Source organism: Panulirus ornatus, chromosome 5, assembly GCF_036320965.1.
Source record: "Panulirus ornatus isolate Po-2019 chromosome 5, ASM3632096v1, whole genome shotgun sequence".
Classification (NCBI taxonomy): Eukaryota; Metazoa; Arthropoda; class Malacostraca; order Decapoda; family Palinuridae; genus Panulirus; species Panulirus ornatus.
In genome coordinates, this window is record NC_092228.1 from 37027414 (window position 1) to 37042334 (window position 14921).

Here is a 14921-nt window from a genome sequence, read left to right on the forward strand (position 1 = left end):
GAGCAAATGGGAACTTCAGTGAAAGGCGCAAATGGGGAGGTGATAACAAGAAGTGGTGATGTGAGAAGGGGATGGAATAAGTATTTTGAAGGTTTGTTGAATGTGTTTGATGATAGAGTGGCAGATATAGGGTGTTTTGTTCGAGGTGGTTTGCAAAGTTAGAGGGTTGGGGAAAATGATTTTCTAAACAGAGAAGAGGTAGTAAAAGCTTTGTGGAAAATGAAAGCCGGCAAGGCAGCAGGTTTGGATGGTATTGCAGTGGAATTTATTAAAAAAGGGGGTGACTGTATTGTTGACTGGTTGGTAAAGTTATTTAATGTATGTATGACTCATGGTGAGGTGCCTGAGGATTGGCGGAATGCGTGCATAGTGCCATTGTACAAAGTCAAAGGGGATAAGAGTGAGTGCTGAAATTACAGAGGTATAAGTTTGTTGAGTATTCCTGGTAAATCATATGGGAGGGTATTGATTGAGAGGGTGAAGGCATGTACAGAGCATCAGATTGGGGAAGAGCTGTGTGGTTTCAGAAGTGGTAGAGGATGTGTGGACGAGGTGTTTGCTTTGAAGAATGTATATGAGAAATACTTAGAAAGGCAAATTGATTTGTATGTAGCATTTATGGATCTGGAGAAGGCATATGATAGAGTTGATAGAGATGCTCTGTGGAAGGTATTAAGAATATATGGTGTGGGAGGCAAGTTGTTAGAAGCAGTGAAAAGTTTTTATAGAGGACGTAAGACATGTGTACGTCTAGGAGGAGAGGAAAGTGATTGGTTCTCAGTGAATGTAGGTATGCGGCAGGGGTGTGTGATGTCTCCATGGTTGTTTGATTTGTTTATGGATGGGGTTGTTAGGGAGGTGAATGCAAGAGTTTTGGAAAGAGCGGCAAGTATGAAGTCTGTTGGGGATGATAGAGCTTGGGAAGTGAGTCAGTTGTTGTTTGCTGATGATACAGCGCTGGTGGCTGATTCATGTGAGAAACTTCAGAAGCTGGTGACTGAGTTTGGTAAAGTTTGTGAAACAAGAAAGTTAAGAGTAAATGTGATTAAGAGCAAGGTTATTAGGTACAGTAGTTTTAATGGTCAAGTCAATTGGGAGGTCAGTTTGAATGAAGAAAAACTGGAGGAATTAAAGTGTTTTAGATAGCTGGGAGTGGATCTGGCAGCGGATGGAACCACGGAAGCGGAAGTGAATCATAGGGTGGGGGAGGGGGCGAAAATCCTGGGAGCCTTGAAGAATGTGTGGAATTCGAGAACATTATCTCCGAAAGCAAAAATGGGTATGTTTGAAGGAATAGTGGTTCCAACAATGTTGTATGGTTGCGAGGCGTGAGCTATACTTAGAGGAGTATGCAGGAGGGTGAATGTGCTGGAAATGAGACGTTTGAGGACAATATGTGGTGTGAGGTGGTTTGAACGAGTAAGTATTGTAAGGGTAAGAGAGATGTGTGGAAATAAAAAGAGCCTGGTTGAGAGAGCAGAAGAGGGTGTTTTGAAATGGTTTGGGCACATGGAGAGAATGAGTGAGGAAAGATTGACCAAGAGGATATATGTGTCGGAGGCTGAGGGAACGAGGAGAGGTGGGAGACCAAATTGGAGGTGGAAAGATGGAGTGAAAAAGATTTCGAGTGATCGGGGCCTGAACATGCAGTAGGGTGAAAGGAGGGCAAGGAATAGAGTGAATTGGATCGATGTGGTATACTGGGGTTCACGTGCTGTCAGTGGATTGAATCAGGGCATGTGAAGCGTCTGGGGTAAACCATGGAAAGCTGTGTAGGTATGTATATTTGCGTGTGTGGACGTATGTATATACATGTGTATGGGGGTGGGTTGGGCCATTTCTTTCGTCAGTTTCCTTGTGCTACCTCGCAAATGCAGGAGGCAGCGACAAAGCAAAAAAAAAAAAAAATATATATATATAGGGGATTGGGGAGAAAGAATACTTCCTACGTATTCCTTGCGTGTCGTAGAAGGCGACTAAAAGGGAAGGGAGCGGGGTCCTGGAAATCCTCCCCTCTCTTTTTCTTTTTTTTTTCCCCAAAAGAATGAACAGAGAAGGGGGCCACGTGGGGATGTTCCCTCAGGGGTCCAGTCCTCTTTTCTTGACGTCTACCTCGCTAATGCGGGAAATGGCGAATAGTATGAAAGAAAAGAAAGAATATAGATAGTGCTGTTGTATAAAAGCAAAGGGGATAAGAGTGAGTGCTCAAATTACAGAGGTATGAATTTCTTGACTATTACTGGTAAATTATATGGGAGGGTATTGATTGAGAGGGTGAAGGCATGTACAGAGCATCAGATTGGAGAAGAGCATTGTGGTTTCAGAAGTGGTAGAGGATGTGTGGATCAGGTGTTTGCTTTGAAGATTGTATGTGAGAAATACTTAGAAAAGGGATTTGTATGTAGCATTTATGGATCTGGAGAAGGCATATGATAGAGTTGATAAAGATGCTCTGTGGAAGGTATTAAGAATATATGGTGTGGTAGGCAAGTTGTTAGAAGCAGTGAAAAGTTTTTATCGAGGATGTAAGGCATATGTACGTGTAGGAAGAGAGGAAAGTGATTGGTTCTCAGTGAATGTAGGTTTGTGGCAGGGGTGTGTGATGTCTCCATGGTTGTTTAATTTGTTTATGGATGGGGTTGTTAGGGAGGTAAATGCAAGAGTTTTGGAAAGAGGGGCAAGTATGAAGTCTGTTGTGGATGAGAGAGCTTGGGAAGTGAGTCAGGGTTTGTTCGCTGATGATACAGCGCTGGTTAATGATTCATGTGAGAAACTGCAGAAGCTGGTGACTGAGTTTGGTAAAGTGTATGAAAGAAGAAAGTTAAGAGTAAATGTGAATAAGAGCAAGGTAATTAGGTACAGTAGGGTTGAGGGTCAAGTCAGTTGGGAGGTAAGTTTGAATGGAGAAAAACTGGAGGAAGTAAAGTGTTTTAAATATCTGGGAATGGATCTGGCAGCGGATGGAACCATGGAAGCGGAAGTAGATCATAGGGTGGGGAAGGGGGCGAAAATCCTGGGAGCCTTGAAGAATGTGTGGAAGTCGATAACATTATCTCGGAAAGCAAAAATGTGTATGTTTGAAGGAATAGTGGTTCCAACAATGTTGTATGGTTGCGAGGCGTGGGCTATGGATAGAGTTGTGCCCAGGAGGATGGATGTGCTGGAAATGAGATGTTTGAGGACAATGTGTGGTGTGAGGTGGTTTGATCGAGTAAGTAACGTAAGGGTAAGAGAGATGTGTGGAAATAAAAACAGCTTGGTTGAGAGAGCAGAAGAGGGTGTTTTGAAATGGTTTGGGCACATGGAGAGAATGAGTGAGGAAAGATTGACCAAGAGGATATATGTGTCGGAGGTGGAGGGAACGAGGAGAAGTGGGAGACCAAATTGGAGGTGGAAAGATAGAGTGAAAAAGATTTTGAGTGATCGGGGCCTGAACATGCAGGAGGGTGAAAGGAGGGCAAGGAATAGAGTGAATTGGATCGATTTGGTATACCGGGGTTGACGTGCTGTCAGTGGACTGAATCGGGGCATGTGAAGCGTCTGGGGTGAACCATGGAAAGCTGTGTAGGTATGTATATTTGCGTGTGTGGACGTATGTATATACATGTGTATAGGGGGGGTGGGTTGGGCCATTTCTTTCGTCTGTTTCCTTGCGCTACCTCGCAAACGCGGGAGACAGCGACAAAAAAATGATATATATATATATATATATATATATATATATATATATATATATTAATTTGTTTAATTTGTTTATGGATGGGGTTGTTAGGGAGGTGAATGCAAGAGTTTTGGAAAGAGGGGCAAGTATGAAGTGTGTTGGGGATGAGAGAGCTTGGGAAGTGAGTCAGTTGTTGTTCGCTGATGATACAGCGCTGGTGGCTGATTCATGTGAAAAACTGCAGAAGCTAGTGACTGAGTTTGGTAAAGTGTGTGAAAGAAGAAAGTTAAGAGTAAATGTGAATAAGAGCAAGGTTAATAGGTACAGTAGGTTGAGGGTCAAGTCAATTGGGAGGTAAGTTTGAATGGAGAAAAACTGGAGGAATAAAGTGTTTTAGATATCTGGGAGTGGATCTGGCAGCGGATGGAACCATTTAAGCGGAAGTGAATCATAGGGTGGGGAAGGGGGCGAAAATCCTGGGAGCCTTGAAGAATGTGTGGAAGTCGAGAACATTATCTCGGAAAGCAAAAATGTGTGTTTGAAGGAATAGTGGTTCCAACAATGTTGTATGGTTGCGAGGCGTGGGCTATAGATATAGTTGTGCGCAGAAGGGTGGATGTGCTGGAAATGAGATGTTTGAGGCCATTATGTGGTGTGAGGTGGTTTGATCGAGTAAGTAATGTAAGGGTAAGAAATAAGAAGAGCGTGGTTGAGAGAGCAAAAGAGGGTGTTTTGAAATGGTTTGAGCACATTGAGAGAATGAGTGAGGAAAGATTGACCAAGAGGATATATGTGTCGGAGGTGGAGGGAATGAGGAGAAGTGGGAGACCAAATTGGTGGTGGAAAGATGGAGTGAAAAAGATTTTGAGTGATCGGGGCCTGAACATGCAGGAGGGTGAAAGGTGGGCAAGGAATCGAGTGAATTGCATCGATGTGGTATACCGGGTAGACGTGCTGTCAATGGATTGAATCAGGGCATATTAAGCGTCTGGGTTAAACCATTGGAAAGTTTTGTGGGGCCTCGATGTGGAAAGGGAGCTGTGGTTTCGGGCATTATTGCATGACAGCTAGAGACGGAGTGTGAACGATGGGGCCTTTGTTGTCTTTTCCTAGCACTACCTCGCACACATGAGGGGGGAGGGGGATGGTATACCATGTGTGGCGAGGTGGCGATGGGAATGAATAAAGGCAGACAATGTGAATTGTGTGCATATGTATATATATGTATATGTCTGTGTGTGTATATATATGTGTACATTGAGATGTATGGGAATGCATATTTGCGTGTGGGGAAGTGTATGTATATACATGTGAATGGGGGTGGGTTGGGCCATTTCTTTCGTCGGTTTCCTTGCGCCACCGCGCAAACGCGGGAGACAGCGACAAAGCAAATAAATAAGATATAAATATATATTCATATATATATCTAAATATATATATGCATATATATATCTATATGAATATATATATATATCATTATACTTAATCGCCTTCTCTCTCCATAGCGAGGTAGCGCAAGGAAACAGACGTGGAATGGCCCTATCCACCCACATACACATGTATCTATATAAGCGCCCATACATGCACATATACATACATATACATTTCAGCGTATACGTATATATACATAAACAGACATGTACATGTATACACGTGTACATATCCATACTTGCTTCCCCCATCCACTCCCGTCGCCACCCCGCCACACACGAAATAGCATTCCCCTCTCCAGGGAGGCAGCGCCAGGAACAGACAAAGAAGGCACATTCGTTCACACTCAATCTCTAGCTGTCATGTGTAATGCACCGAAACCACACTTCCTTTCCACATCCAGGCCCCAGAGACCTTTCCATGGTTTAACCCTAGAAGCTTCACATGCCCTAGTTGAATCCATTGAAGCACGTCCACCCTGGTATGCAACATCGTTCCTATTCACTCCATTCCTTGCACGCCTTTCACCCTCCTGTATGTTCAGGCTCCGATCACTCAGAATATTTTTCACTCCATTCTTCCACCGCTAATTTGGTCTCCCACTTCCCTTGTTACCTCCACCTCTGACACATATGCCCTCTTTGTCAATCCTTCCTCACTCATTCTCTCTATGTGTCCATGTATTTTCAACACATCCTCTTCTGCTCTCTCAACCAAGCTCGTTTTATTACCACAGATCTCTTGTCCTTTCATAACTTACTCGATCAAACCACCTCACACCACATTGTCCTCAAACATATCATTTCCAACATATCTACCCTCCCCCGCACAGCCTGTCTATAGCACATGCCTCGCAACCATATAACATTGTTGGAACCGCTATTCCTTCAAACATACCCATTTTGCTGTCTGATATAACGTTCTCGCCTTCCACACATTCCTCAGGATTCTCAGAACCTTCGCTCCCTTCCGCACCCTGTGAGTCATATCGGCTTCCATGGTTTCATCCACTGCTAAGTTCACTCCCAGATATCTAGAACACTTCACTTCCTCTAGTTTTTCTCCGTTCAAACTTACGTCCCAGTTAACTTGTCCCTAAACCCTACTGAACCTAATAACCTTGTTCATTTTCACATTTACTTTCAACTTTCTTCTTTCACACAATACCGAATTCAGTCACCAACTTCTGCAGTTTCTCACACGAATCAGCCACTAGAATTGTATCATCGGCTGAAAACAACGGATTCACTTCCCAAGCCCTCTCATCCACAACAAACTGCATACTTGCCCTTCTCTCCAAAACTCTCTCACTCACCTCTCTAGAGAGCCACCCCATCCATAGATAAATTAAACAACTATGAAGATATCAGGCACCCATGCCGCACACCGACATTCGTTGGGAGCCAATCATATTCCTCTTTTCCTCCATGTACACAGGCCTTACATCCTTGGTAACGACTTTTCACTGCTTCTAGCGACTTACCTCCCGCACCATATCCTCTCAATACCTTCCAGAAAGCATCTCTACCCACCCTATCACATGCCTTTTCCAGATCCAGGGTGGGGAGGGAATTAGAAAGAACAATTGTTTATCGTGTCCCCTACAATGAATAACTGAAACAAAAATTATATGAAATTATTTGAAATTTTATGAAAAGCTAGTGAACCAGTGGAATCATTCTTTTAGAAATTGATACTGTAATCCTATTCCCTTTACAGCGGCATGTAGTATTTGTGACATTATTTGCAACTGTTTTTCCTACTGTTGATGGAGTTTAAGGCTTGTTTTTAGCTTACTAACCTTTACATAGGGATCACTTGACAAGGAAAAGCCATCTTTTAGCAGTTTTCCCAGAGTCGCCACTTCGAGGCCTGACTCATATAAGTCCTGATATGTGTCCATCATGGCTGGTTCTTTCTTCACTAACAAGAAAGATTTCAGGTTAGCAGAGTAAACACTGGTTAGTATCAAGGTGTATAGCCACAGGAAGAGGACGAAGATCTGAGTGCTGGTGCTGCGGGGAAGGCAAGTGTGAGTCTCGCAGAGGTGCATACCGAAAGCGTAGTACCAGCTGTAGTTGAAGGACTGTAGGCTTTTTAACTCACCACCACTGTAGGATAAAGAACATACTGTAGGATGATGATGTTTCGCTAATGTTCTCGACAGCCTGTCGGTGAAAACATCAAGAGATCGATGAATCTTTCATTTTTAGTTAATGAAGAATCAGGAGAAATTTTACTAATTCTATCCCTATTCTGAGAGACCCCTGATTTCTCTCCACCTCTCTTGGTGCAGACTGACGCCTTTAACACGTGCAGTAGGAGCAGATCCACCGCAGGCATTTAGAGTTGACCTTCTTCTTATGGTAATATGATACATCCTGAGAAGATCAGGTATTCTGTCAAATTTGCCCATCAATATTCCTCTCATGAAATCAGACACTGGAGTGAAATAGATATTATCGGAGCGCCTATAGTCGAGAAAGAGTGAGATCTCGTCACGTTACCACGTAGCCCATTGATCGTCAAAGGTGACATGGAATCTCGCTGGCCAAGCAAACGTGGTATGAGATGGGTAATTATCAACTAGTCGTTGGTGTAGAGGTCTGAGTAATGGTGAATTATACAAAAGCACCAATAAGTAGAAAAGAAAAGTAGGACACATTCAAATTGCAAGACTATGATAATAGATTTGTGTAGTTTTAGTCAAAATATTTACAATGAACACCTACATAACTTCTGGTCTGTACTTTCTTTAAGCCTAAGACCGTAGGAGCCTTACCCGTTCCTCGAGCGAGTTTTGATACTCATTAAGCGTACACACCAAAATGGATTAACATAGGGTAGGGTGTCCTGTCTCTCACGAACAGTAATCGTCAGAGCTCCAGCAACAATCTCAAACTGAAACTGAAGCACAGATATCTGCATTATCAGCAACTACATGCCAGAAAAGCATTTATTACCTTCAACCAACTAGAAAATGAAGAGGAAATATAATTCTATCATCCACCTAGTTCATATTTTCAACAATTCACGGCAATCACAGGTTTGCACGTAAAGTATAGAATGGAATAACCAAGTATTGTTTTTTGTTTGTTACTCTCTTAACAATCACCTATACACCTTGGCGCCAAACTTTATATATCATCTTTGTGACAAACATCTTTACCATTTTTGGAGTTCCTGTTTTCTGCCTCTTTACATTAGTCATGAAAGCACCTCTCTCTCTCTCTCTCTCTCTCTCTCTCTCTCTCTCTCTCCCTCTCACTGTATTCATTATGGGATATCTCCATCATTTATACGCAGCATTTAAACTTCAGAAGCTTCTTAGAGTGTACGGTTTAAGCGAAATTGCAGTCATGAGTCAGACGTCGCTTTATATCACAGATGATTCCGTTGAACTAATGATCATCATTTTGTGTGATAATGATAAGCAAATTAGAGAGTACATATCAGGGACACATAAGAACATCAGTGAAAACAATACAGTCTGCAATGTGAATGTCATGGGTAAAGGCCGTATATACTGTATATCTTAACAATTGAAAAGAATACCAAAAACTTGCAGGATATATGTGTGGACATAATAATGATACCAATCTACAAACAGACTTCAAGAAGAATATGTCGACCATATTCAGGATGTAAATGTAAACGATTAGCTTGACATATATATGAAAAATGCACATTAATGTAGCTACGAGAATTTAACGAAAACACACAACAAAGAAAATGTAAACGTAACAAAGAGCGTGTGGATGAAAAATAAATAGAGCAAATTGATTTTCATTGTACATTACTGACTCACCATCGGCCGCTGGCCCAGGCCAGGAGGAAGAGAAGTGGTCCTGAGACAATGATGCCCACGAGGACAGCCAGCCAGGTCCACTGGTGGAAGGGGAAGGCCAGGGCCTGCCAGTGGGGCAACGGTGGCTCCGTCCGGGTCATGAAACACATCGTCTGGTGTTCAGTTAAGAGTATGGATTAATGTTTGAATCTACAATTGGTGGTACAAGACTCAGCCGCATTTTCTTTAAAAGCAATTAGAATAATAAATGGAAAGATCGATTCAAAGTACTGTTGAATCTCAGGGTGTTCATTTGTTCATAAGACAAAACCTTACAGTTTACAACATTCAAAACAACGTGAATTGCATCGGTATGGCCGCTAGCTACATCGCACATTCGAAGTTTAGCTAACAACCCTTAAAATGGAGGCCCTAAACTATATATCTAGCAGTAGCATAATATGAATCTCAATCGTCAGCATCTTACTGAAAACATTATGTTACTGAAACATGGCAACGACCCTACAAGACTACAGATAGCAGAAGCTCTATACATAAGAGAATATAAAGCCTTCCCAAATCATCAAAGTATAGGATAAGTTAAGCTTCTACATTTAATCTCAACACTCTAGATCATCCCACTCTCTACCGCAGGCGAGTTTCTCAGGTGCAGATACCCACCGAGTTTCACTTCGACCGACCACACTAACAAGTACAAATTTCCGCGTACGTAATAAGAACAAAAGAACGTAAGAAGTGAGGACACTGCAAGACGCCTATTGGCCAATGCTAGGCAGGTCCTAAGTCTGTCCAACCTACGACCGACCGTCTGAACCAATAGACACATCCACCCTTCGTTTAAAGCTACTTAAAGACCTAGCTTCCACCACTGTACTTGACAGCTTGTTCCATAAATCTGATACCCTGTTCCTGAACCAAAATTTATCAACATCCGACCTGAAACTATTTTCATCTCATTTAAATGAACTATTTCTTGTCCTGTCTGGTGGCGCCTTTGTAAGAACTTTATTCATGCTACCTTTATTAATGCCCCTCACCCACTTAAAAACTTCAGTCATATCCCCTCTAGCCCTCCTCCTCTTAAGTGCGTGTAAATTCAGATAGTTTAGACCTTTCTACATTAGTAATGTTTCTAATCCCATGGATCATTTTTGTCATTCGCCTTTGTAGTCTTTGTAATCAAACTATATCAACTGCATAGTGTGGAGCCTAAAACTGTACCTCATAATCCAAATGTGGTCTCACCAACGCCAGATAAAGTTGCAATAATCCTCTAGGAGTCTTATTTCTAACAGTCCTATAAATGAACCCTAACAACCTATCATCCTTATTACACACTTGAATACATAGTTGCTGCGGTTTAAGATCCTTGCTCACCAGGACTTCTAAATCTCTTTCGCATTGTTTTACCAATAGTAATACTGTCTAGTTTGTAATAAGATTTCCTGTCTTTAACCACACTAAGTGTTCTGCATTTACGTTGAATTCTATTTTCCATGTACCCCCCATTCTGATATAATCTATTTAAGTCCCTCTGCATATTCATTGAGTTTTCATTTGTCAATTACGGCCTTTATTTTTGCATCATCGGCAAATTTACTTACGTTGCTGCTTATTCACATATCCAAATCATTGATATATGTAACGAACTAAAGCGATCCCACTCCTGACCCCTGAGGAACACCAGTTGCTACATAGCTCCAGTCCGATGTAAGTCAGTTGATGCTAACTCTCTGTTTTTTGTCAGTGAGTCACGCCCAAATACAATTAACTAAATAACTCTCGATACCGTGCGCCGCTATTTTTTCTAAGCAGACGCTCACGACGGACTCGACCAAAAGCCTTATATAAGTCTAAAATATCATACCTTTTACCCTAATCAACAGTTTCCAATACTTCATTAAAGGACAGAAGGTTACTGAGACTTGACTTCCCTTTTGTAAACTCATGTTGAGAATCTCCTTATTATGAGATCATGATTTTCCAAGTGTTCCCGTACTTTGTCCACTGTAATTGATGCGTAAAATTTCCCCACACTAAATGGCAAGATGATCGGACGATAGACAGAGGCAATAGATCTATCCCCTTTCTTGAAAATAAGAACGACATTTGCTATCCTACTTACCTTAGGAACTATATGCCATTTATGTTTTTTAACAGACTGTACCATTTCTAATAATTTTCACTGAAGGTGGAGGGCATATATGAGCCCGAAAAGTTTCAAGCATATCAAAACAAAAAAATATATATGTGTATATATATATATATATATATATATATATATATATATTTTTTTTTTCTTTTTCTTTTTTTTTTTTTTGCTTTGTCGCTGTCTCCCGCGTTTGCGAGGTGGCGCAAGGAAACAGACGAAAGAAATGGCCCAACCCACCCCCATACACATATATATATAAATATAAATATTTTTTTTTTTTTTTTTGCTTTGTCGCTGTCTCCCGCGTTTGCGAGGTAGCGCAAGGAAACAGACGAAAGAAATAGCCCAACCCACCCCATGCACATTTGTATACATACGTCCACACACGCAAATATACATACCTACACAGCTTTCCATGGCTTACCCCAGACGCTTCACATGCCCTGATTCAATCCACTGATAGCACGTCAACCCCGGTATACCATATCGATCCAATTCACTCTATTCCTTGCCCTCCTTTCACCCTCCTGCATGTTCAGGCCCCGATCACACAAAATCTTTTTCACTCCATCTTTCCACCTCCAATTTGGTCTCCCACTTCTACTCGTTCCCTCCACCTCCGACACATATATCCTCTTGGTCAATCTTTCCTCACTCATTCTCTCCATGTGCCCAAACCATTTCAAAACACCCTCTTCTGCACTCTCAACCACGCTCTTTTTACTTCCACACATCACTCTTACCCTTACGTTACTTACTCGATCAAACCACCTCACACCACACATTGTACTCAAACATCTCATTTCCAGCACATCCATCCTCCTGCGCACAACTCTATCCATAGCCCACGCCTCGCAACCATACAACATTGTTGGAACCACTATTCCTTCAAACATACACATTTTTGCTTTCCGAGATAATGTTCTCGACTTCCACACATTCTTCAAGGCTTCCAGGATTTTCGCCCCCTCCCCCACCCTATGATCCACTTCCGCTTCCATGGTTCCATCCGATGCCAGATCCACTCCCAGATATCTAAAACACTTTACTTCCTTCAGTTTTTCTCCATTCAAACTTACCTCCCAATTGACTTGACCCTCAACCCTACTGTACCTAATTACCTTGCTCTTATTCACATTTGTTCTTAACTTTCTTCTTTCACACACTTTACCAAACTCAGTCACCAGCTTCTGCAGTTTCTCACATGAATCAGCCACCAGCGCTGTATCATCAGCGAACAACAACTGACTCACTTCCCAAGCTCTCTCATCCCCAACAGACTTCATACTTGCCCCTCTTTCCAAAACTCTTGCATTCACCTCCCTAACAACCCCATCCATAAACAAATTAAACAACCATGGAGACATCACACACCCCTGCCGCAAACCTACATTCACTGAGAACCAAACACTTTCCTCTCTTCCTACACGTACACATGCCTTACATCCTCGATAAAAACTTTTCACTGCTTCTAACAACTTTCCTCCCACACCATATATTCTTAATACCTTCCACAGAGCATCTCTATCAACTCTATCATATGCCTTCTCCAGATCCGTAAATGCTACATACAAATCCATTTGCTTTTCTAAGTATTTCTCACATACATTCTTCAAAGCAAACACTTGATCCACACATCCTCTACCACTTCTGAAACCACACTGCTCTTCCCCAGTCTGATGCTCTGTACATGCATTCACCCTCTCAATCAATACCCTCCCATATAATTTACCAGGAATACTCTACAAACTTATACCTCTGTAATTTGAGCACTCACTCTTATCCCATTTGCCTTTGTACAATGGCACTATGCACGCATTCCGCCAATCCTCAGGTACCTCACCATGAGTCATACATACATTAAATAACCTTACCAACCAGTCAATAATACAGTCACCCCCTTTTTTAATAAATTCCACTGCAATACCATCCAAACCTGCTGCCTTGCCGGCTTTCATCTTCCGCAAAGCTTTTACTACCTCTTCTCTGTTTACCAAATCATTTTCCCTAACCCTGTCACTTTGCACACCACCTCGACCAAAACACCCTATATCTGCCACTCTATCATCAAACACATTTAGCAAACCTTCAAAATACTCACTCCATCTCCTTCTCACACCACCACTACTTGTTATCACCTCCCCATTTGCGCCCTTCACTGAAGTTCCCATTTGCTCCCTTGTCTTACGCACTTTATTGACCTCCTTCAAGAACATCTTTTTATTCTCCCTAAAATTTAATGATACTCTCTCACCCCAACTCTCATTTGCCCTCTTTTTCACCTCTTGCACCTTTCTCTTGACCTCCTGTTTCTTTCTTTTATACATCTCCCACTCAATTGCATTTTTTCACTGCAAAAATCGTCCAAATGCCTCTCTCTTGTCTTTCACTAATAATCTTACTTCTTCATCCCACCACTCACTTCCCTTTCTAATCAACCCACCTCCCACTCTTCTCATGCCACAAGCAACTTTTGCGCAATCCATCACTGATTCCCTAAATACATCCCATTCCTCCCCCACTCCCCTTACTTCCGTTGTTCTCACCTTTTTCCATTCTGTACTCAGTCTCTCCTGGTACTTCCTCACACAAGTCTCCTTCCCAAGCTCACTTACTCTCACCATCCTCTTCACCCCAACATTCACTCTTCTTTTCTGAAAACCCATACAAATCTTCACCTTAGCCTCCACACATATATATATATATATATATATATATATATATATATATATATATATATATATATATATATATATATATATATATATATATATATATATATATATATATATATATATATATATATATATATATATATATTTTTTTTTTTTTTTCATACAATTCGCCATTTCCCACATTAGCGAGGTAGCGTTAAGAACAGAGGACTGGGCCTTCGAGGGAATATCCTCATATGGCCCCCTTCTCTGTTCCTTCTTTTGGAAAATTTAAAAAAAATGAGAGGGGAGGATTTCCAGCCCCCCGCTCCCTTCCCTTCATATAAACATATGAGCCCTTTTTTCATCTATTCCTAGTGGTACTTCACTAATGTAAGACAGGTGAAGAAATGTGAAAGAAAAAGGAGAAAAGGATGTTTGGAAAGAAAATTAATATGACAGAATTACATGATTAAAGGGCCAAAAAATTGAATATTACAGAATTACATGATCAAAGGGCCAAAAAATTCATTATGGCAGAATTACATGATCAAAGGGCCATAAAATTCAATCATAAAATCATGAAAAGATCAAAATAAAACCAAATCAATGCACATACAATTAATACATCTTTGTGAAAGTAAAATAGATGAATACAGGGGTACTCTCCAAACCTATCTACTACACGTGACAAGAAGCATGCAGATATTGAAGGCACAATATAGATTTTTAATAAAACACTTTATCTTAAGAAATATAGGATATATAAATAATGTTTGGTTAAAAGAATATCACATACAATTTCATCTTAAATTTTTTTACAAAGACACCTTTCACTGAAAATATATACAAAAGAGATAGACGCATCAGAAGTCTGTGCCAGATGTATATATTCCTGAGGTACAAATATTGCCATTTCCTTAATAATTAAAATTGCACCCCAATACTGAAGAAAGCAAAAGCCTACATGATAGCTTAATGCTATTTGAGTGCATCTGCACTTTTTCAGCTGTACATGAGACTTGCAAGTGGCAAAATGAGCCTGTTTCCAATGCCAAGGATTTTTGGCAAAAGCTTACCAATCACAGAAAAACAAAGTGGAACCATCTCCACTTACATTTGGCACTAAATGGCACTAATTACTCTAATTTGAAAAAAACTGGAAATGCTGCACCACTCTGCACACTAACATCTTTGGTAAATTTAGTGTGTGTT

The 14921-nt window shown here is 41.1% G+C and overlaps 1 protein-coding gene across 1 annotated transcript in view; it reads right to left on the reverse strand.

The window, feature by feature from the left end:
- The window catches only part of LOC139748658 (ionotropic receptor 21a-like), a 52797-nt gene that overhangs the window by 28376 nt on the left and 9500 nt on the right, over positions 1-14921 (reverse strand). Inside the window, exons 2-3 of the mRNA XM_071661918.1 lie at positions 8901-9052; positions 6894-7203 (exon numbers count right to left, since the gene is read on the reverse strand). Coding sequence (XP_071518019.1) covers positions 6894-7203; positions 8901-9052 — 462 coding nt within the window. The remainder of the gene's footprint in view (positions 1-6893; positions 7204-8900; positions 9053-14921) is intronic.